This window comes from Lepidothrix coronata, unplaced genomic scaffold (genome assembly GCF_001604755.1).
Source record: "Lepidothrix coronata isolate B3197 unplaced genomic scaffold, Lepidothrix_coronata-1.0 Scaffold140, whole genome shotgun sequence".
Taxonomy (NCBI): domain Eukaryota; kingdom Metazoa; phylum Chordata; class Aves; order Passeriformes; family Pipridae; genus Lepidothrix; species Lepidothrix coronata.
The window spans coordinates 2,274,077-2,297,998 of NW_016690320.1; the positions used below are offsets into that span (position 1 = coordinate 2,274,077).

Below are 23,922 nucleotides of genomic sequence, written 5' to 3' on the forward strand. Positions count from 1 at the left end.
TAATGTGATAATGCAGCATTTTTTCAACTCTCAGTTTATTGGGATGGATATTAGGATGTGGGTGTGTAAGTTGTGTAATGAATGACCAAAAAAAATGATCTGTTCTTCCTCTTAGGTTTTTTTTTTCTTTTTGTAGTGCCCCTGTAGTATCCCTGTCAGTTTTCTAAGTATAGGGTTTTTTTTTAAAGCAGATTTCTTTGTTGTTCTCCCTGTAACAACCCCCACAGATGTTGACTATCTGTAGTGCCATTGTAGATTTTCCTGAAGCATAGTCTTGCTAGTGCTGAACAGTTTTCCAGCAGCATTCAGTGACACGAGGTTGCTATGATACCTGGCCAGTAGCAATAGGTATTGAATCACTGCTCTTAATTACAATAGACTACACACTAGACTCTGTGCTCATGGTGTTTATATGGAACCAGCTCTCATTATACCTTTAAGTCATAGTTATATTTGAAAATTGGAGCTGTGTGAAAAGCTGATTTAAAAAAAAAAAATTGAAATGCTCCAATGCGTCCTATGAAGATTTCATTGATGCACATAAAAAGCTGGATGTGTCTGGGAATTGTTTTCCTGATGTTCCAGAAATCTTTGATGTTAGAAAGTTTCCTAGCTTTTCAGCTTCAGTAATTTGGATATAGATGTGTGTTTTTCACGCACTAATATTTGTGGTGATTTCAGTAATGTAATTAGAATCTTCTGTGTAAAAATGTTGGAGGAAGAGCAGCTTCTAAAACCTGCCAGTAGTTGCTAATACTTGAACTCTTGAATTATGCTACTGAAGAGCTACATTAGAAAAGGGAAATTTTTACTGTGTATCTAACAAAAGACAAAGGTGGGGGGAGAAATGTATTTATTTATATGTGAACTTTTGTAGGAGTGTTAGGTGTATGTATTGCTTGATATATAAACCCAGCAATTTCTTAAAATACCCAATATTAATAGTTCTAAAGAACTTGGTATTCAGTTAAATAATAGCATACATAGCTACTCTAAAAAAAATATGTAAAGACAAGAATGCTCATAAATTATAAATAATAAAATAAATATCTATTTTGTTGCTGCACAGAATAAGTAAGAGACAAATAAAGACTGTAGGACAATAGTGGTTATTTGTTTTAGTATAGCAAAGGAAGCAATTTGAAAATAAAATTGTTATTGGAAGCCTGGAAAATCACTACTAGTTAAATCTTACTGATGGAAAAATTGGTAGAAAAATGGAAATGAGATACAAGCACAAATACAAAATAATACTTAGCAAATAGGAAATCAAGAATGGTACCATAAACAATGGTGTTGTAGGCATGGATTCCTTTAATTTCTTTCCTTTTATAATATTTAGAGCACTGTTATAGGGAATTACAGGTCTTGATCATTTCTGTGAAGTGGATTATTAAAAACAAAGCAAAAGAGAAAATAGATATTTCTCCTTGAAGTTGGTAACCTTATGTTGTTGCTTCCAGGATATTTCTTTTTTTTTTTTTTTTCTGGAACCAATATTCAGTAGCTTTATTTAGTAGTATATTAAGTAAGTGTAATAGGAAAATGAGTGAAGAAAAAAAGAGCTTGATATGTACAGATATATTTTTTTCTCTGTAATTCAGTTGCAAAGCATTTCAGTACTGTATTTCCTGTGAAATTTCACAATTAAGTATTTTATCAAGGGACCGGAGTAGCCACGTAACTGCAGTGAAGCAATAGCTTCGGAGTTGTGAGATGAAATTTGTACCAGTTAAAAGGAATCCTGATCCTGAGAGCTATTGATAGCTTTGACCACATGCCATCTCTGATGAAAGTTACTGTAGTTTTTGAAATGGTCCACCAAGTCCAGAGTTTGTTGCTTTGTGTTTTCTCCATTGATCACCTCAAAGCAAAATGGAAGCAAAAAGTTGCCATTGTGATCTTGTAGCACATTTTAATCTTGTAGATGAGGCTGGCAATCAACACAGGCTGACAGAAATCTGAAAATAAGCCTTAACTATTTATTTCAAGGCTTCTGTTTCTATATACATTTACAAGCTTTTCTTCTCTTACTATACTGAAGGTGACTGACTTAAAATGTTTGTTTTCCCTGCCTGGACAACTAATTGAACTGTGTGATAAAGCTAAAGAAGGTGCTGGGGTGTCCTACTAGAAATAAATCTGAGGTCAATGTCAACAGTCCTTGTGAATTAGTCCATGTTGAGGGATGATTTTTGAAGCTAACCCAGCTATTGCTGTCATCTTTGTCTTCTCCCATCCCTCCACCTCCATGCTGCAATTCCCTTCTCTGTCCCTTGGACACTAGAATATTCACATTTTGTTTTTTAAGGGACATATCTTTATAATTAGAAACATACAGTTTCTGTCTTGTGGAAGTGCTGTTCATGATCTTATTTGTCACTTAGGACTGTTTCTTTTAGGTCTGAATGTGGAGTTGGGCATTTTCCTCTCTTAGATTTTACTTTTACTACTTTCTAGTTCATAAATTGTGATTTCTTGTGTAGATCAACCTAATTGATTTTCCTTATAAGTGCTCTACCTAGTTCTAAAATAAATTACATCATCTTTGTTCTAATATTTATATTTTCATATTATCCAATGGTGTTCTTGAAAATTCTTCACTATTCATGACAGGTATATGGTGGAATCTTCATACTTGTGATAATCATCTTTTCCTTTCTAAACATTGAATTCTTGACCTCTTATTGTTTAATTAGTATTACTTTAGTGAAGAAAAACATTAACAGGAATTCAGAGTAAATTCAGGGTGAGACTTTCCTAGGTTTCCACCTCACACAACTATTTAAAAAAAAAAAAAGACAGTGACTCTGTCAGAAACACATCAGCATCTGAAATGTATTTTAGAAATTGGACTTGAAGCAAACAAACCTTACTCTGCAAAAGAAAGATTTGCTATCTGCTGCTTTCCTTCTGATAGCTAAATCTCATTTAAATAGCAGAAATAAAATCCTAGGCTAAACTGTGGTTCAATTTCAAACTAAGTAACAGCAGTGGTTACATATTTTTTATATATTAATATTCAAAACCTGATTTGTTCTAGTGGTCAGATTTGGTTCTTGCAATACTTATGGGAAAGGATGGAATCATCCAAGCAGGCATCTGAGAATGTTTCTTTGTTGTCCTTCTGGAAGGGCATCAGCGAGACTGAACAGATCTCAAGGAAAGAACAGTTGGAAATCTGTGCACAGAAACGGAGCTGCCATCCTGATACATCCTTAGGGTCTGAAGAAAGACCAGCTTGCCTGTTACTGAGTTTTCAAGAATGGCACTTCCTAGGATTCACAGGATTTTAATATTTAAGAATTTAATCCCATGATTTTTTTCTGCTCTTTTTCATGTGATTTGATCCAGAACTTTTATGTAGACAAATTTTCTGGGTGGAATTCTTAAAACCCAAGGTAGGAAATGCACTGTCAGAACAGCCTGGGGCAAGTATGTTGTTTCAGTTGGAGTCAGCAGTCAGACATGGTTTGGTAACTTAATTTTTATATGCATCAATCCTTCTTAGGACAAAGCAATATTCTCATGCTTTTACCCTCCTCCTGAGGTCACGTTGGCAGTATCTGTGTTCAGCATTGTTCTCCCAGATATTTTGATGTTCATTCATCCAGTAAATTGTTCAGTATAATAATTCCTAAATCCTGAATCAGTAGTCTGTGTTTTTGGATGGCTGTAGCATTGTTTGTCCAGTTGATGATCAAGGAAACTTTAGAGATGTTCCATCTTACGACTTTTCTTAAGTGCTGAGTGAGGATGAAAAGGCTTTTGCTACCACCCATCACTGAGCCCTAAACATTTCTGAAGATATGGTTGGGAAATTCACTTCTACATTCCGAATAAGTTAATATATTAAAATATAAACAGAGTATTTGAATATTGAGTGTATAAATAATACTTAATTTAGAAACCACCTTATTCTTTCCTTCCATCTAAGCTTTTCATGGTGCAGAGACTGTCTGTGTTAGAAATGGATCTTAGTCTGACATGAGTGGATCTCCAGTTCACTTTTATGTTCTTTCTATGGTAAAATTATTAGACAAGACTTTGTCAAGAGTATTTGTTTAGAATTTCTGACAGTGTACCCAGACAGGTTGTGACATGAGTTTTAGAGCAAAGCAAAAGTTGTCTGTATAAAATAGTCTGTATATTGTATATATTTCTTCAAGTATTTTCTTGAAAAACAAAAAATACAGAAACTTGTTTCCTAGTATTGAAAACTTATGTGAAGAATATTCTGTATATTAGCTTTACTTCCCTGTTATTCTTTGATATCTTTTTATGGTTTGTCTCCAGGATGACCTTTATATGTACACTTTACTAAATCCAGTAAAAAAACCAAAGTTCAGTATTTGTGATGGAGAGAGAGAAAACAAAATTGAGAAGCATTTGATTTTCATACCAGATCCCTACATTGACCAGTAGATGTGTTAGCAGTTCTTCCTGAACAATTAAAATATTTGTGCCCAGGAGATCCATCTGGACAACAATCTGCCTGACAGTGGCCTTCCACACGTGATGGAGAGGGTTTCTTCAGTCCTTAGTCTGCTCATTACACAGCTTGAGCTTGAAGACTCCTTGCCTTAATTACTTATATTTTGCCACAAACTCATCAGGAGTGATGCTACAGTTACTGTTGGAAGTGCTGTGCAGATAACAATGCTTTGCACTGGGATTTTAAAAAAGAAAAAAGGGAGGAAGGTTACGGTGTTGGAAGGAAAGAGGTTCTTACGATCAAGTTCATGGATAAACACCGGTGATGACACCTCGGAAAATATTGTAGCCTTTTCTTTATGGGAGGTGGATTTTAGGATGATCTGGGCATCCTCAATAATATGACCAGGGCTGTTGTAATGAATACTGTGATAAAAGCAATGAAAGGCAAGTTCAAAGCAGTTTATTTAAGCTAGTTCATATGGGAAAATTCAGCATGAATTGACACATTTGCTTGGGACTGCATTGTCCAAGTGAGGAAGCCTCAGGTCAAGCATAAATTGCATGTGAAAGCAAATTGGGGCACTACTATTGACTCCAGGCTTTGTACATACAGTCCTTTATATGTGAGTACTGAGCTTTAAAAAGGGGAAATTAATAGGAAAAAAAGTTCTGAATGCCCCCCTCAAGAGGATCCTCTGTCCTGTGGCTAAGTGAAGTGTGTGAAGGTGAGGAACACAAATGACCTTGGTATAGTGACACCATGACTCTGTATGACACTCGTGCACAAGGCCAGCATTGCTCTGGAGGGGATGGGCCTCCCCTGTTTGTGCATTCTGGGAGGCAGTGGATGCTTTTAGTGACAGAAACTCTTCACATGCTCCCTACATTCAAAGCTCCAGGAGGTGGGCAGGGTTAGACACAGGAGTGTGATATGTGGACTGCTGATTCGAGCTAATATTGGATTAGAAAGTGTATAAGGTTTTTATGGGGAGATGAAAGTGTAGCTGATAATTTGCATCCTTTCTTCCTCTGCGGGTTCTTTCAGAGATGGTACATGGTGTATGTTTAAGTGCTATTTCAATTATATACCTGCTGTTTGTGTAACTATTTTTAACTGAATGCACCTTTGCACATATCCTGGATTGCTCACCCTTTCTTTCAGCAGAACAAGAAAATAAGACAACTGTGTATTGCAAAATGGTTATGAAGTGAAGAAGGCAGGTTTGCTGATGCGATTTACCTCAAATAACACACCATTCGATGTTATTGTTGAACAATAGGTTATTTTTCAATTACAAATAGATAAATATGATTGGAAGACCATATTTATATCTAATTATTAACAGTTATTCAAGCATCACCTGGAGAATTTGAAGTTTCTCTTATGTATTGTATGGCTAGAATTTTGGTGTAATCTTTTAAAAAGCAAGCACTTTAAGAAATATAAGATGGAAAAATCTGAAATGAAGGTCCAAACCTTTTCTGAATGGTCTGTACTCTCCAACACTTTTAGTACTCTTCCACTGAATGATCTCTTTGATGGTTTGCTGTATGCTGTGCTGCTGTCATGGGAAAAAGCTATATTAATTTTTCTTCTTGATTTTCTTTTAATGATCAAACTAATTAAATTAGGCTTTCTAAATTCAGAATTGACTTAGTGCTAACTAGACATGTAAGTTACATCAAGGTTTTAGTTTTATATGTAGAAATCACAGCAAAAAAAATTATTTCCTAGTAGATAAAGAGGTGTTGTGTTCATGGTGTAGATTTAGGATGAGCTGTTTGAAATCCGAGGTTTTTGTGGAACTTGCTAACAATATTTTATGCTCATAAACCAGTTTGAAGCCCCAAACACAATTTCATTTATCTTTATATTCTGAGCTTTATAGACTCTGCAAAAGTGTCCATCTGTTCAGCTGAGATTGCTTCAAATAGTGAGTGGTCAGAGAGACTTAGCTGATAAAGGTCAAAGGAGCCTCTTGACCCTGTGGTACTTGCCAAAGCAATTGGAGCAAAGGGACTGATATACAGTTAGATACAGCTTGCTAACGTGATCTCCACTTTAATTGGTAATGATAGCAAGAATACACAGTAAAGTCATTGCTGAAAGAAAACAAAAAGTATCCAATATAGTAATTTATTACCAGTCAGTGGGTTTCACGCACTGGGTTGTTTTACCCCTGCAGTGGTCAGAGAAAGCAAAAAGGTACTCTAACACTTAACTGAAAATGGATGCCCTGCTGCTATCAGAGATGCATGGTGGTCAAACGATTGCCTGTGCCATTAGCTTGGTAATGTTTTCTCTATTGTAAACTCAGCTCCCCATGTTCTTCCTGTGCATCAGCTGCAGATTGAAGGCTTTCTCGTTTGTCTTCTATTTGTGCTGCCAATCATCAAGCTGCTGTCCACCAAGCACATTTGAAGGAGGCAATTTTTTTTGCTCCTATCGACTACCATCTCTAGCAACCGGGGGCTCAGAGGATTTAGAAATAAATTTAATGCTTTAATTTACACCGTGCCAGCCATTTTGTGCATTGTTTATGTATTTGTTTTCTGAGACAAATACAAGTTTCCTATTTTGGAAAACTATACATGAGACAGCACCTGCAAACGTGTCCCCAAACATAATTCATAAGAAAGAATTGCAGGTACTATATTTGTATTTATGTAATAGAAAAAGGCTGAAGAGAAAAATATCTGTGCAAGTAAGGACAATTTTTAAGCTATTCTGTAGCTAAAAAACCAAACAAACACCAAAAATGCAACCCCAAACTAAACAAAAGTAGAATACAGCCTTTCCTTCCTGCCATCAAAAATAAAGCATCATGGAGAATAGAATGAGTTATGGCAAGATGTTAATGTTTAAGACCCTTAGGTGTGGTAGCCATGCTTCAAGTAACAGTTCTTTGAGCTCCACGAAGTACAAATGTAAAAGACAGGGTAGAAGTACCTAAATAATTTTACAAGCAGATGTGTGATGTGCTTATTTTTTTGTGAGCCCAGAGCCAGACCAATAACGAGATGCAATTCTGAGAAATTATGAGCTCTGAACTTTTGCTGACGATCCAGTGACTGGCCTGATCAAGAGACACAAAATTCCTAATTTCAATAAATTTCGGTTGACAAGTTCTACTGTCCTGCCCTTCTCTGTCATTTCTGTAACTGAGGTTATCCACAATTTAGTTTTTAAAAACCTAAATAATCTTATTGCTGATGTCACTGGTTGCTGCAGAGGTAATGAAGAGTGATTCAAACATGTAAATAGTCTTTAAAGTTTCTATTGGCTTTGTAGTGTAATAAAAGGTCAGATTACAGCAAGGACAGCTGATGAAAATAAGTGTTAATTGAAATAAGCATAACTTGGTTGATGTTAATGGATTGTAATATACTCTCTCACAAGAGAAAGCTCAAAGGAACAGAATTAAACCCCTTGAATATTACATAATTTAAAAAGTTATTAGAATCAGTAGGATATCTCACAATTATGCTTTATTCAACATGATTCATTCTGCAGGCACTAGGAACTTTGGTACCAGTTTTCTGTCATTTTATCCTGTTGTGTTTGGCATAAAGTGAGAGTGCAGTGGATAAAGAAGGCCAAAAGTCTGAAACAAATATCACATTTAATACTAAAGGACTTGTTTTATGTAGAAGCTGATACTACCCATGCTTTGAGAACTGAGCAACTTCTTGTCAGGGGTATCAGTGGTGTCTGAGTATATTTTGAGTCTGGTTTGCCTTTTAAAAATCTACCTTGTGATTTTGCCACTTTATTTCCTTTACGTCAAATGAATGTCAAGATCATTCCTGTCAAATCTGTTTTTAGTACAAAACCCACAATAGAACACATCTGGTAAAGGAAGAGGGTGTGTGGAGAAAGTACATATATATGAAGAGCTGAAACAATACGGGAATCCTTGCCAGCTAATGGAAGTGTGTATTTTAAGTGGAATAGCATTCTCAGAACAAGTTGGATCCCTGTGGAAAAAGGCCTTTAGAGATGAGAAGGCAGCTAGGTAAAATAACACTTGAGTTGTACTTCCCATGAAATTTTTATGTGATATGTCTGTCTTAAACCTGTTAAAGATAATGGCATATATTGGTGTGGTTGGGGGCCAGAGCATAGCCCCCCTGCTGCCCTTTCCCAAAGACAGGAGGAAATTTTTCCTTGGATGCTAAGGTAAGAATGAATAAAGGAAGAAAAGAGGTAGAAGAACAGGTTTGTAACTTGTAGAGCAGTGATGAATTACGTGCCAGAAGGAATCAATTAGAGTCTTCCAAGTTTGTTGCCCCATCCCTGAAGAATGGGAAGGTCCTTGAATGTGCACAAAGGAGGGGAAAAAACTAGTGAAAGGGCTAAAAGGAATATTCTAAGCTCTTTGGACTTGTTTAGTTTGGAGAAAAGGAGGCTGAGGGGTGGCCTCATTGCTGTCTATGGCTTCCTGAGGAGAGGTGCTGAGATCATCTCCCTGTTATCTGGTGATAGGACACGTGGGAATGGTTCAAAGCTGTGTCAGGAGGTTTAAACTGGGCATCGTTTTACCAAGAGGGTGGTCAAGCACTGGAACAGGTTTCCTAAGGGGGTGTTCAATGCCCCAAGCCTGTGAGTGGTTAATGGACATTTGGACAATGGCCTTAACAGCAGGAGGCCTGAGCTGGTCAGGTAGTTGGACTAGATGATCACTGTAGGTCCCTTCCAACTGACAAAAACAGGGAGATGCTGGGAGATATTTACCATGCATGGAATATAGCTTGGCCTTTCAAAGACTCCCTGCATTCTGCTCTGTCCTGCATTTAGAAAGTTTGTTCTTCTGCTGGTCAGTGATGCACAAGAGGTTCATGAATCTCAGGATATTTTAGTCTGTAGCCAGACTTCTTGCTTTTTTAAAGCTTTAAACTAGAAAAGGGAAGGGTACAATACATAATGTAAATATCTGCTTTTCAATATCCACCTTCAAATGCTATTCCCAGCTCTCTAGTTTGTAGTTAGTTTTATGGGTTTCCCTCCTTTTTCTGTCATCTTCTGTTACAGAAAATAACTTGTCCATATTTCCTAAATAGCATTTTATGTCTTAAGCTTTAGATGTCCACCTTCTTTCACTGGAATGAAATGCCTATGCCAGAGAGCTGAGATAACTTGATAGATGCTTTTAGGATCAATGTCAATAAGCTTTCATATTGCCAATAAACAATAAACATCTATTGTGACTTCACATGCAGAAGCATCACCAGATGTCTCAACAGATTGACACTGGCACAGTATTTCCTTTTGTTAGGATGGTGATTTTACTGAAGGTTTCTAAATGTTAATCAGCCAAATATAAGTGTATAGACAGAGAAAATGATAGGCCAAATAATAATAGCTTCTATGAATGTCAAAGGTAGCCTGTGAATTCCAGTGTTTGCATTCCATGAGGTTCTCCCTATGTATTAGGAAGCAGCATAATTAAAGATTAAAATAATCCTAGTGCTTAACTACAACGTGTTATTTTTTTAAAAAAGGAAAAAGGAAAGGGATAAAAAGAAAACCTGAACAAGCAGTTATAATCTCTTACTTATGACTCCCTATGGAGATCTTTAAATGAGATTATGTATTTAGAGTGCATCCTCATCTGGCGGGAGCATCATTCTCTAAATAACAAAAAAAGCCAAATTATATTACTGCCCAAAACTAAATAGCCAAATAACTAGAGGTTAGAGAGTCGATTCTTTCCTTGTGTTGTTCTTACTACAATATTAACAATTTAAAAATAGCTAATGCTCTAAAATCATAGTTTGTAATTTAAAAAGAGTTAGGTAAGGAGTAGTCATGAGAAAGAAGATGTAATCAACATTGCGTTCCAGTTAAAGCTGCCCTATTTACTAACACTTGCTGGTTTCTTTTAAGATTTGACTATTTTCAACAGAAAGTTCCTTGCGTAAATGGAATATTTCAAATTATCTAGGAAATTAAAACTAACACAGTGATCCGTGTCACTTGTGGTATGGAAGCTGGCACGATGGTTTACAAAAGTATTATTGAGCTAAAAAGTTGCTTCTTGATGCTGCCTTCCTGCTTGTACGTGTTTGCTTGGGAATGTGCAGGGGACTGAGCACAGTGCTGAGAGCACGAGCTTGTGCAGGACAACAAAAACATCCAAGTCATAAGTGCTTAAAGAAAAGGGCAGAAGTGTCAACAAGGAGTTTACACTCCTTCACTTCTGGTATTTTCCTGAAGGTAAAAGATACTTCTTTACTAGATACAGTCAGGATTATGATACAAGGTGTTGTAATCGTAACTGTACCCTCAGATGATCCTTCGGGTACCTTCATGGAATGCTGTGTGGTGGTGCAGCATGATGATTCCTGTGAAAGAAAGGAGTTGTTCTACAAACTCATGTGGAGTCTCCCTCTTGGACAAAAATTTAGAGTTTTGTCTTTATAAAACAAATTTTTTGGAGTATTCTGAAAGATTCAACTCTGTCATTTAGTTCAGTTTCTGATATTTTCTTTTAGAATTGTGCAGAACATTTGTTCCAAATGACATTTTTCATGTTTTTTCCCCTCAGGAAATTAGTCTTATTGAAAAATTAAGATTATCCTTTTAAAATCTGAATACTCATCATGAATTGTACACTAGTATTTTTATCATTGCAGACTCTTCATTGGTTGGTATGTAGATTTAGGCCTTTTATAACAAAGGAAAAAAAAACAGTAAGGAAGCAGCAAAAGGGCCTGATACTTTATTGTGCCCCCACAGTAAGTTTTTTCTTCTTTCAAAGCCTGTAGAAGCTGTGTCATAGAAATTCTGTCATTCTGAGAGTGCACAGGCACAAAAAATTGTACGGAGAAAAGGACAACAGGAGTGGGAAATGCTTTTCTTCTGAGTTTGAAGATGTGTCAAGTGGAAAGTCCACTATTCTAAGTGGATCTTGATTGGAACATGGGATCTGAGGTGGTGTGCCATGTTTCCTCTCCTTAAACACTCTCATGTATAAGTTAGCACAGGGAGCCAAAACAGAGAAGCTCTCCTGAAGTGTTCATGGGAAACTGGGAGTGGGGGAAAAACCAGAATGGAATGTTTTCCATGTAGAGAAATATCCCAACGGCCACAGGACAGATTTTGTAATTTCCCCCTCTTATTGCTGCCTTCATGTATCCTCCGTTAACATGGCTTTATACGGATTATTTCATTCCTGTGTTTATTCTTGCTCCTTCCTTCTTTCCACAGTTCTACTTCCAGAGTATCTGATCTGTGGAGTTTATGCTGTAATAGAGCAGACTTCCTTGTTGCAGTTTATCTTCTCAAATATTGTGTTCTTTTTGCATGTTTGGACTACATTCTGTCTAAGACTGTAATGTCCAGGACAGATTGTTTTTGAGGGGCATTTCTGTGGGCAAATTCTTCTGTGATATCGGTATAAGAAGCTGATTTTTAAAGTGTCCAAAGACATCCCTTCCACTGGAGTTTGCCATAGCATAGTATCTACCCCATGCCAAGGATATTGGTAAAAGAAAATATGTAAAATTTTGTTTTTAATGATGAGTTATCATTTAAATAATGAAACTACATGAATAAAACTGAGAAAAAAACGTGAAGATAATTTGGAACATTTCCTCTTGTGTTTCAGCTGATACTGTTACGGTTCATAATTAAGTTAATGTGTCAGTCTAAAGTTGTTTAGTAACTGTAGCCGTTCTCAAATCTTTATTTCTGCCAGATTTTAGGAAGTTTCAAAAACTATTTTCTTTTGGCATTTATTAGCATCAGTAATCAGCCATGTGTATTTATATCAGCACAATTATCGTGTTTGTATGTCGAACTGAAATGGTGCTCTACAAATCCTGAGAGAGGACTTTAAAGTTGGGGAAGAAGTATGGAGAATTTTAGAAAGATCCAGGTTGAAAATGGGGTGGCACAAAGTGAAGTCAGTTGTTCACAAAGATTGTAGTAGCTCTGTAGCCTTTTCCTCTCAATTATTTTCAGCTAAGGTAATTAATTTTGTAAATGGAGATTTATACACATAAGTTCCTTATTGTTGCTGATAAAGTATGTGTGACAGCTCAGAACAAAGTAACTTTTAGATAGCTTTGCATGTTTTGAAATGGCAAAAGGCATGGTCTTCATCCCATACATATGTCAAATTGCAACAAGGCATTACAGACATTTGGGGTGTGCAAGAATTTTGCAACATCATAGGATTTGCTTCCCTAGCTTTATCTTGTAAGAACAAAAACTATATGCTTTAAAACTTGCTGAGAAGTGTTTTAGCTTGAAATGAGACTTAGCAGAAGAAATACCAGCCTAGAGTTTTTGTAAAGATAAATTCAAGCCGGTGTTGTACCCTTTACATGTGCATGTCTCTGTGTATCTTAAGCTATTTAGAAGCAAATCTTTTTTTCCTTAGTAACAAGTGAATAAATATAATTAAATTGAACTTAATAGAGTTAATAGATTTCATCTATTCCAGTAGAGTTAAGAGATTTCATCTATTCCATTGGCAATTCTCTGTTCATATCTTGAAAATTACAAAGTGCTCTGGATTTGTGTTTGGACATTTAATATTTTTCTTTCAGCTAACTGATACCAGCTGCATCCAACAGCCCTTTACTATTTTACCAGTTAAGACAAAATGGAACAATGCAAACTTTCATATTCTCTTATTTGATCTGCAAAAACTTGAGGAACTTCTGCTGTCATCTCAACTTGATGGATTGAAGTCATCGAAATCATTCCACAACCAATACACTCTGGAAAGAGCTAAAAGTACTGCTGAGAAAAGGGCACTGACACTAAAAAGAAACAAAACTGCTGGCTCCATACCTCCAGTGGATGGGCAGGGAGATACTGTTTGTTCAGACCAGGTCTTTAGGGGTAATAATGCACCCAGGCCTGTGGAGGAAAGTGGTGGCATGAAAAGACAGAAAAAAAAGAAGAGTTCCAGAAAGATTGGAATGCAAACATCAGGAAACATTGATGTGAACATCGCCACTGAGGCAGCTAAGCTGCTTTTGTCCTGTCTCCTACCATGGGGTGTAGATAAAGAATCAGACAATCTGTGTGTTGGACACTTGGATATCCTGAGGCTTCAGCGTCGTGTTTCTTTTGGACTTGTGTCAAATGAGAGCCACCTCTCACTAACGTTGCCAGGATGGAACTGTGCTGATTGTGCTGCGCTAGGAGAAGGTGAAGTTTTCAACTTGTTTTCCAAAAGAGTGCTCGATTTATCAAACAAATACCTTGCTGCAACTGAAGGAGAAACTGGAAGGAAGGAGGGACCTCAGAATCTTTATGGAACAAAGGATTTGGAAACAATATTCTTCTTATTTAGCAGAATAGCTTTAATTAACAGGATAATTAATATACCTTCAGCAGTTACAGATGAAAGTGAAAGGTAAGAACTTTTTCATTATGAATCTTCTCTTCCTTTGTAGTGGTTAAAATCATTAAAAAACCTGAAACAAACTTTTCTTAAATATGTACTTTTGCAATGGAACCTGTATTCTTTCTCTAGGGCTTTTAAAAAGGATGTTCTTTGAACAAGAGGAGATCAGGATAAAATTAGGTATCTTTACATTTTTCTGTGTAGCAGATGAGAAATGATGCAAGAATTGTTTTCATCAGAACAAGAGCTTGAATTATCCAGCTTCACACCCTGCTTTTCCAGAGATGACTCTTTTCTTCACGGTTTAGACTAAGTAGAATAATGAGGTCTCTTTATGCACATTGTGAGAAGTGCATTAAGCACATTTGTGCTGTTTAAACTTCCACTCCCTATAAGCAACATACTTCCTTTGCCATGAAACCCTTGACTTCACAAATAAATAAAACATGAGAGCCAAGAACAGTCTGCCCTAGTTATACTATCTAAAGTACAATGCCCCCAGTAACAATAGTAGCTACTGGGAATGAATGCCTCATCGGCCCTTGTGTTGTGAGAACCACCCCAAATAGCATTTATGTTACTCAAAACAAATTTATTGACTAAATGCTTTTTCAGCAATAAAGGAAAAATAACATGCTGGACATTATTTGACCAAGGCAAATAGAGCATGCTAATCAGGCAACAGATATTGCCCACAGATTTGTTGTTGTTCAGCAAACGTAGGTTGGTCTGTATTTAGTATTTTAGGGACAATTAACTCCAGTGTTGGTGATGCTGTGGCCCTCAGGCAAGAAAGGGGGGGACAGAAAATATTGATCTTGACGCTGCAAATATCTGTGTCTTCCATAAAGCTCTAGGCATTCAGCAGATCTCAAGACATATGCACCATCCCACAGGACAAAAGCAAGTTTCTCAGTTGTTTTTGCTGCTGATCTTGTTGCCTATTGGTCCATATTCACACAAGCTTATTTCAGGATTCCAGCTTGAATGGGAATTTATGCAAAACAGTACTTACTTGCATGGTGTATTCCAGTACTCTTTTGGAAAGACATTGTATAATTGAAGTTAATCATCATACCAAAATCCAACATTTTTCCCCGACACGCACATGCTGACTTTGGAACATATCTCCTGTAAAATTATAAGAATTAAACTTGTTGCTAGTCAAAACAGCGCCTTTTTTTTTTTTGTCAAAACAGTGCTGTATAACTTTAAGTTTTCTCCAGCATATGTAAAGCCATAAAACCTAGCGTCCTTTGTAGAAATAAGTGGATTTTTTACAAAAGAAAGAAAAAAAAATAGCATAAACTTTGGTTACAAATATTTTATGAATTTTATGCAGAGAGTTGGAAATGTTTTATTTGGAATTTTTACATGATATAGTTTGGTTTGGATTGCTTCTTTTTCCAGAACAAAAATAGTATACCTATTATAACTGTCTCATAGCTAAGTTTTAGTTTGGTGCCATTTGTCATGCTCTAATATGGGTTGTTTCCTCCCAATGACCTCATCTAGAGAAAAGCATTTGAGTTGCATCCATTCAATTCTTCTATTGCAATTTTGGTTTGTTCGTGGCTTTTGGTGGGGGTTTTTTTGTTGTCTTTTTTCTTTGTTTTTCTCCTGATCACTATATTTTCCTGTTGAGTTCTTAAGCAACAACTGCAAGTGCTGTGGGTCTGCACAGAGACAACACACAAATTCTTTTCCTGGCTGTAGTTGCAAACACTTGCCTACTACAAACCTGCTAGAGGTTATGCCCTCTATATTCATCTCTTACACATCCAGAAATTAGACAAGTAACCGTAATTTTTATTATTGAAGGATGAAATGTTCTTTCTCAGGGAACTTGATCAGAACTAGACTGTGTTTGCTGCATTTCCATCAATGCAGACCTCAGAGGTTTTAGTCACCTGGGCATTTTTACTGTTGGTGACAGGAAAGTTTTTTTTTCTCATTTTGGCTCTGTCCTGTAATAGCACTGAGTTTATCTTTTCCCCTGCCTTCAAGAACTGTTCCAGAACTTTAGATATGTCAGTCATACTTTTTTTCCCCCTCCAATAAATAAAGATAGGAGCAGTTGAGATAAGAAATAGTATAAAATCCTTTACCTAACCTCTGTTAAACTGCAAATGACATCCCACTGCAGTCAAGAACCATCATTTTCACAGAGTCAAAGTTCTTTGGGTGGCACCAATGAGATGATGCTGTTGTGTCAGCATTTATGGGAGAAATGTGTTTAGAGTTGTGGGAGAAGTGGATTAGAGCCATGGAAAAGAATTCCATGCTTCAGACACTTCTTTAAAAAAAACCCAAAAATACTTACTCCATATATGCTGTGATGTTGTTACCTTTGTGTTTGAGTATAATGGCATAATTTTGCTGTCTGAATGTATCTATGCTTCCTGTATTGCCTCAAAACCAGTTATGGAAAGCAAAATTATCTCCCTCTCTCTGCCTGGGGAAGAAACCCCTTTCCTGTGATGTTCCCTTTCCCTCTTTCCTCCTATCCCTTCTCCAATAATAAGCAGCGTGTGATTAGGACTTGGCCTATTTGTTAAGTCTTAGTATTCAGCCTTTTCTTCAGCTCTTCCTCTTGCAAATAACTGGGGCCTGAATGAACTCTTGTAATCTGCGTTCATTCGTTTCTTAAATATTTTTATATGATTGATCCTTATTTATCGTTTACTCTGTATTCAGCGTTTGAGTAATTTTCTATGCTATGATCTGTTACAATAATGTACTTTTGTATTATTAGAAGTTTGAAAAAAAAAAAAAGCAAATGCTGTTTTGTCCAATTTGCCTTCTAAAAGTACAGTCAGTAACCAAACCCCTTTGGGCAGTGGCTTTAGCCAAAACTACAGCATCCTCAAGAGGAAAAAACCTACATTTTGAATTCTAATTCACCACATTTGCAGCAGTAGTAGGACAGTTTTCAGAGCTTACAAGGGTTCTGCTGTTTGTCTGTTGGTTTTTTGCAACTTGACCCAGCTTGTGAAAATAAAGGAACCTGCAGCAAAATGTGTCAGACCATAAAAGTGAGACAGAAAGAGGAAGAAGCTGGGAAGAGAAGATCTTCAAAGAATTTATTTTCTCTCCTGCCTTCTGACATTTGTGTCTCTAACTGAAAGCTCTCAAGCTGCAAGCTTTGAATTGTTTAGAATTGTAAGGCCTTTCGAAACATTATGACTTACTGTTGGTTGTGGTGAATTTGAAAGGTGAAATATACTGATTTTAAATGACATAAAAATGTAGTTTTTGCAGGATCACTATGGTGATATATTTAAAAGAAACAGTTTAAAATAGTGGAAGGGTTTGGAGAGGTTTTTCACTTCCTTTCTCCTCCATCCCTATCCACTGTTTGCAAGGGTTAGGTTGCTGAGTTAGTGATAAAACGCTAAAGAGTAGGAGATATATACACTAGTTTCCTAAATTGTAGCCAGCTACTGAAATCTCAGTATGGTAATGATATTTTAAATTATTTACCACTGTAGGAAAAAAAAAAAAAAGAAACCTATTAAAAAAAAGCTTCTACTTTCCCTAGAACTTTTTTTCCCTACATATTAGGAAAAAAACCCCAGCACAAGTTCTTTATGAAAATCATATTTTAATTAATTTCTCCACGTACAATTTTTTTCTTTATTGCAACATAAAACTTTATATTTGGCTCAAAACTTATTACAGTTTAGTTCCTGCATGTGGATGGTGCTTTTCACTACTTGTGCACATGTGAATGTTTCCATACAAGTTGTAGACAAAACAATGCAAGTGACTTCTGAGAGAAAACTAAAGTGTGTTTGATAGTGATTGACAGCAAAAAAACCCCACTACCCTGAGACAAGACTTTTTGTATGTATGTTCAGGTTCTGTTTATCAGTTTCATATTCTTTTAGTCCACAGAAATCAGAATCTGCACATGACAAATGGCGAAATCTAGAAGCAACAACCCCTTCATTGCCCAGTTTTTATGGAGACTTACCAAGCAGTAAGTATATGGAGGAATGGCAATATTAGTTTTTAAGTGTTATTTTTTTGCATGCCTCTTTTGCTAAAGTACATCATTTAATTTCAGTAATGAAAAAAATAATATTCTTTAGCTTTGAGCAGTCTAATCTGCAAACAGAGAAACTGCATTGTTCAGTTTTCTTTTGTGAATATCACCAGAAATATGTAAACAAAATGTTAAACAGAATCGAGGATATTTTTCCTGTCATGGCAAAACATTTAGCTGAGTTTCTAAAGACATTTTCTAGCAATCTGAAAACCAACAATGTAATAAGACAAACACTGTTGTCTCCCCCCTCCCCCATGTCCCTCATCACCATTATGAGCCCACCCAATAATATACACAGCCCTCCAAGCAAACTGTTGCCTTAGTAATACAAGAGCCACCTTGGCTGTTCAATAATGCCTTCAGACTTTTGGCTTAGGGCAGAATAAAGTAATCTCTTCACATTAATGTCCCACAGGCCATTGCTCTCAATCTTGGCTTTGCAAGCCAGTCTGGGGTTGTTTGCAGTATGCAACTAACCTGGGAAGGTTTAAATAAAAAGTTAAACAGAATATGGACATTTGTCAGTATATATTAGCTGATGAATAATAGTCTATAAGCTCCTCTTATAGACTAGGTCCTGTCTAGACTGAAAACAGAAATTCTTCCAGGTCAAATCTTGACCCTCTGCCATGTAAGTAAGCCATAATATCCCCATCTAAAACTAGTTTTTAGTTACCTGTCCTTCTCGGAGTCTTACATGCACCACAGCTGTAGAACCTGTGATGACAGCAGAAATGCCCATTGGAAGAAAGATGGAATATTAAATCAAGTGACAATAGAAAATAAGTAGATGAAAGGCATGGAAATGGTGTAAAGATGTTTTTATGTTCATGAACATAAAAAAATAGTTTTAGTGAGTGGCCTAAAACTTCTAAGGTACTCTAACTCATGTGCCCTATCTCTTGGTTCACACAATTGTTCAGATTTGCAAATTAAAATCTTATCTGAGGTTTGCAGGTGTCAGACATTTTAGGGATGACCTGTTGTTTACCATCAAGGACACGCTGGACAGCAGAACAGGGAATGCTAAATCTTGATTCTGCTGATATTTCTGGACTTCCTGTATACATTTATGTATGTGCAAAGGGATGGGAGTAAAACCTAGATAGAACTTGAGTTTTCAATGCTTTTTTTGCATATATGGATGTAAAACTGAAGTCCTGCAGCAGGGGATGAGGATGGGGGACAGGTGCCATATTGACTGCACTATACTTGCTTGATAACAGACTGTTTTGTGCTTAGACCAGAGTAGCCTCAGGTTAGCTCTTCAGTCAGTAAGAACTATAAAAGCTCTTGATGACGTTGCTTGAGTCTTTCCTCACGTCCAAGATTTTGGAGAACTTATGAGCTTTCCCCGCATCAGGAACTCAAAGCAAATTCAGTAGGTTGGTACTCAAGAATTTACTTATTAATCAGGGACAAAGGTTTGAAATAATATTGAGCTTTGAAACAAAGTTTCCAATATGACAGGGAAAAAAAAAAAAGAAAAAAAAAGAAAAATTCATCCTGATATGTAAAAAAGTTACATAAAATTCAAATTAAACCATGAGAAGGGAAGACTTGCATTTGTATGATCAGTTCTGCCTTTCATTTTGTCATGTCTTTTTGTTTCCCTTCTTTATATTTTGTATTATGGTACATGACATGTTAGCTGTCAGAGACAGAGGCTAAAATATTTGCTTTTATCCCATCTTTCTGTGAAAATATAAAGTGTTCTGGTTTTCATTTTTCCTCTTTTCTTTTTTACTCTTTTTTTTTGATCATACCTGAACGTATCTTTGTGAAAATTTTCATATATTAAATATTGATGTAGTTACATAAGGTACATCATGTACTCCCCCTCAGACTATACTAGAGTACCTTACTGACTTTGCAAAATGCAGATACTTATGTGAATTTTTTTGAACTTCAGCCTTTGCTGCAGGAATCCAAAATTTCAGCATTGTGGGATTGGGATACTCAAACTTTGGTGTTACTGAAACATTTAGTTGCTCCTCATAATCCAGTTTCCACTGCTCAATACATTGTATCATGTTGGCAACCAGAGATTGTTGTGTGGATTCGAAAGATCATACAAGTGATTTACTCAAATATCCATCTGGCAGCAAACACTGCAGTTCAGTGCTGAGATGTCACATTTTTCTCTGCAAGTCCAGATGAGAAAGAAGTGGACTAAACCAGAGCTGCCAGTTCAAACTGTCCCTTGCTTTGAAAATCTTAAAAATCAAGATGGGTAGTACTACAACTCACATGCAAATCCCTGAATGTAACATCTTTTTTAACTGTGATCAGAACTGATGAGCACTGACTGTGTGACGTCTTGACCACACACCAGTACTGTTACCCTTTAGCAGAAAAGTAAATGAGGTAAATTGTGACTGTACAAAATGTCATTGAATGCATTTTTGCATAGACTGTACTACTGTTTTAAAGGTAAAGAAACACATATTCAGGTAGTTTTAGTGTATATATATAGGAAAATCCACAGTTAAGTAGCCCAAACCAGAAAGCGTTCTCAATATCTTCAGAAAATCGTGATGAAAGGTTACTCCGTGGGATATCTGTTCTCAGTCTAAAAAAAAAAAAAAACAGTAATAAACTAAGCTAATTTAGGGTAAGAATGAATGTTCAAACAATAGATTGTCTGAACAAAAGGTTTAGGTTAGATAATAGAAAAAGGTTCTTCCCCCAGAGGGTGGTTGGGCACTGGAACAGGCTCCCCAGAGAAGTGGTCTCACCACCAAGGCTGAGAGAGTTTAAGAAGTGGCCACTTTGTGCTTATTGCATCAGATGAAAACATACTCTAAGAAATTATGCTTTTCCAGATCTTTTTGGGTATGTTGAAGTAAAAAATTAAAAATGTTAAAATATCTTTCTGTTTGTGTACTTCTCTATGTATTGCCAGTTCATACACTGTGTGTTTTTCAGGTAAGAGTAGGTATCATTCCCCAGACTTGGGAATCATTTCATTGCTGAAACTGGTTTGTCGTTGGAGCGAGGAATCTGTAAAGGTAGGAAAGAACCTGTGTCAGTTGTTGCAATGGAATCCTTATGTAGCATTGCTTGTAACTTAGTATTTGGAATCAGGAATGTGACCTAATAATTATGATTTATGGTGAAATTATTGCATAAATCATGCCATTCAGATCTGTGGAAAGCAGATTATTATTACAGTATGAAGTATGTTGCTCATGAAACTATTTTGCTGTAAAGTACATGTTTACATGTGGCAAAGTAACTGTCCTACTAATTTTTAATCTTGGTGATCTTGTTCGTAGCATGTATTTAAGAAATGAGTTACCTGTTCTCTAATAACCACTTATAACTTAGATCACAAATGCCCATTTTATGCTCCAGGAAAATAGAAGGTCAAAATAATAGTAGTGTCATATACCAGTGTGTTGTTATAGAAGAAACAAAATGCCTTCATAAAGGGCAAATAATTAATCCTGAGTCCTTGTTTATTACAACACTCTTTAAGAAGGACATGTAAGTTCTGAGCTTCCGGGACAGATGATGCTCATCCCTATTGTTACTGAAGAATCTGAAGTCTTTGAGAGATAAATAAGTTTCTTGAGAGTTGACAGGTAATAATAAATCAGTCTGAACAGTGAAATCTAGTGACCATTTTTTTTGTTTTGGAAATATGTCTTTAAATAAAATAGTTTCATTTATTTGAGTGAGTTAATATCCAGGAATACAAAACACAGGATATTCTACTATGACCACAATGATTTTTATTCCAGGAATTGGAAATACCTGTTACAAATTTATTTTATCATGTTACTTTTGAAATTGAATGCAACCCTCTGCTGCATTTCAAGTGCAAAGAATATTTTCCAAAGCTGAGGTTTGCGGGGGTGCTGCAGTGATAGTCCCCTGTTCTGTTAGATGGAAATGGTTTCTGCAAATATTCACATTCAATTGATTTCAGCATTTCGTCTTAAGCTTATCAATTGTTTATTATATCCCTGCTGTCTGCAGGTCTTCTGTAGCAGTTCTGCATTCTTCTTCTCTCCCCTTTCTCTTACAATAAGTTTTTTTTCCTCTTTTTGAAACATTTTTATGAGAAAACCGAATACAGGAGCTGCATTTCAATAGTTGCAGTTGTCATATGAAACGCATATAATCTCTTGCTGACCTGGTCAGCCACTGAAACTCTTTAGAGAGGAGTCACATATTCATGAAAGTTCTATTTGCAGCATAGCTGATTTTGTGAGATGTAGGTATTTATATTTTCCAGTGTATTTAGCAACTGATCAGTGTACACAATGATAATGGTCTTATCTACCACAGGAGGTTGGTGTGCAGGAAGATAAAGTGTGGAATAAGCTACCTCACAATTTTTTCACCTGAAAAGACTTTAAATTTAAGACACTGAAATTGTCAAGTACTGCAAATACCATCGATGTTTCCCAAATTTTAACACTATCCAGGCACAGCTTTGCAGTTGCTATAAGCTTTGTTACCCTTCTTCGTAGTGAATATTTTGGACTGTTTGCAGCCAAACCGCCATAAACCTTTTGACACTCAAAATAATTTGCGATGCTGGCAATAGGTGTGCATGTGTAGTCACCAGTGGTTTATACAAAATTATAGCTTTTGTTGACAATAAAGTGGCTTTGTTGAAACTCCACTTGTACGAACACAGATTTATGGCCAATTTATTAATCCTGAGCATCTCGATTAAGAACTTGTGTACATTTGCCAAAAACATCACTAGTTACCCTGGTTTTAAAACCTTTTTTATTGTGATCTCTGGTGAAGGATACTGACTCTCAGACATGACCCAAAGGAGTTGCCATTTATTGATTCCTCATCTCCTTACAGTACTGTAGCAGATTCTGTGCAAACAAGGAAACCGAAAAAACCTGCTGCAAATGTTTGATGAAAGGTTTACTGACTTGTTGAAGTTGAAGGAGATCTTTGTTTGAAATTTTAAAAATGTGTATATTTTTAAAATATTTTCTAGTAATTTCTTTTCCCTAGTTGATTTTAAAGAAATGGTTGTCTTCATGTGTGTTGCTGGTCTTTCAACAAAAATATAGCTGCTGCTTGCCAGACTCCCATCCCACCCAGAAATTACTTAAGTGTGCTCATCTTTTCAGACAGATATATATATATAAAGCTTACTTTAAAGCATTTAATATGGGGAAACAGTGGCTGCATTTCTGCCCTTAATTGTCCTCACTCCATATTTAAAACAGCCCATTCCTTAAATATATCTGTGATAGGTATTTGATTATACTTTCATTTTTTAAAAATAATAATACTGTATTATTGAACTTTTTTGGCTGAAAGGGTGAGCATTAAAATAGAACTTAAAAAAATTTATCAGAATAATCAAATGTTGTGCAGTCAAAAAGTTATGGCTGTTGTTGGCTCTAGTAGATACAAGGATATTTTTTTCCCACCAGAAGGATTTATTTGATAATTATTTCCTTGTTCTTCATAGCTCCTTAGCCTTCAAATGACTGCTGTTGAAATGTCTTCTCCCTATATTTTAATTAAGGCATTTCAAGAGGAAGAATACAGTAGGAATAACTTGCTTCCTTTCTTTCCTTTCCTAAGATCTTCTTAAATCTCACTGAATGAAGTTAGTTCTTGTTGGATTGGCTTTTCAGAAGACTGAAGTCTCTTTATAAAATGAAGCAAGCTTCCCCCTACCATATGTGTTACTCTCTGAGCTGGACAACCATTTGTAAACCAGTAAATGACTCCACTTTCACAGCCAACTTCCCATTCTCAGTGCCAGTCTCAGCAAAGAAATTCAATGCTAAACATGGCTATGAGTTTTGTATGAAACTTAAATAAATCAGTAGTTCCACAAACAAAACCTTAAGTATACAGCCTTCATCTATAGCCAAGGATTTCAGGTGCATAACAACACGGGGGCTGTCTGTCACACCTCAGGGTGCCCATCAGCTTATGGGGCTTCAGCAGTTTGCCTCTGTGGTGTGACAAACCAGGCTAGAAATAATTGAGCTTTATCAGAGTCATTAGTGGCACCTTTGTGATCAGTAGGAGTCATACACCAGCTCCTCCTAGTTCTGAGATAGCTAGTCAGGA

At 36.3% G+C, this 23,922-nt stretch overlaps 1 protein-coding gene across 1 annotated transcript in view; it reads left to right on the top strand.

The window, feature by feature from the left end:
- Positions 1-23,922, top strand: part of WDR72 (WD repeat domain 72) — a 95,446-nt gene that overhangs the window by 33,731 nt on the left and 37,793 nt on the right. The window contains exons 15-17 of the mRNA XM_017827452.1: positions 12,994-13,811; positions 17,693-17,784; positions 20,782-20,864. Coding sequence (XP_017682941.1) covers positions 12,994-13,811; positions 17,693-17,784; positions 20,782-20,864 — 993 coding nt within the window. The remainder of the gene's footprint in view (positions 1-12,993; positions 13,812-17,692; positions 17,785-20,781; positions 20,865-23,922) is intronic.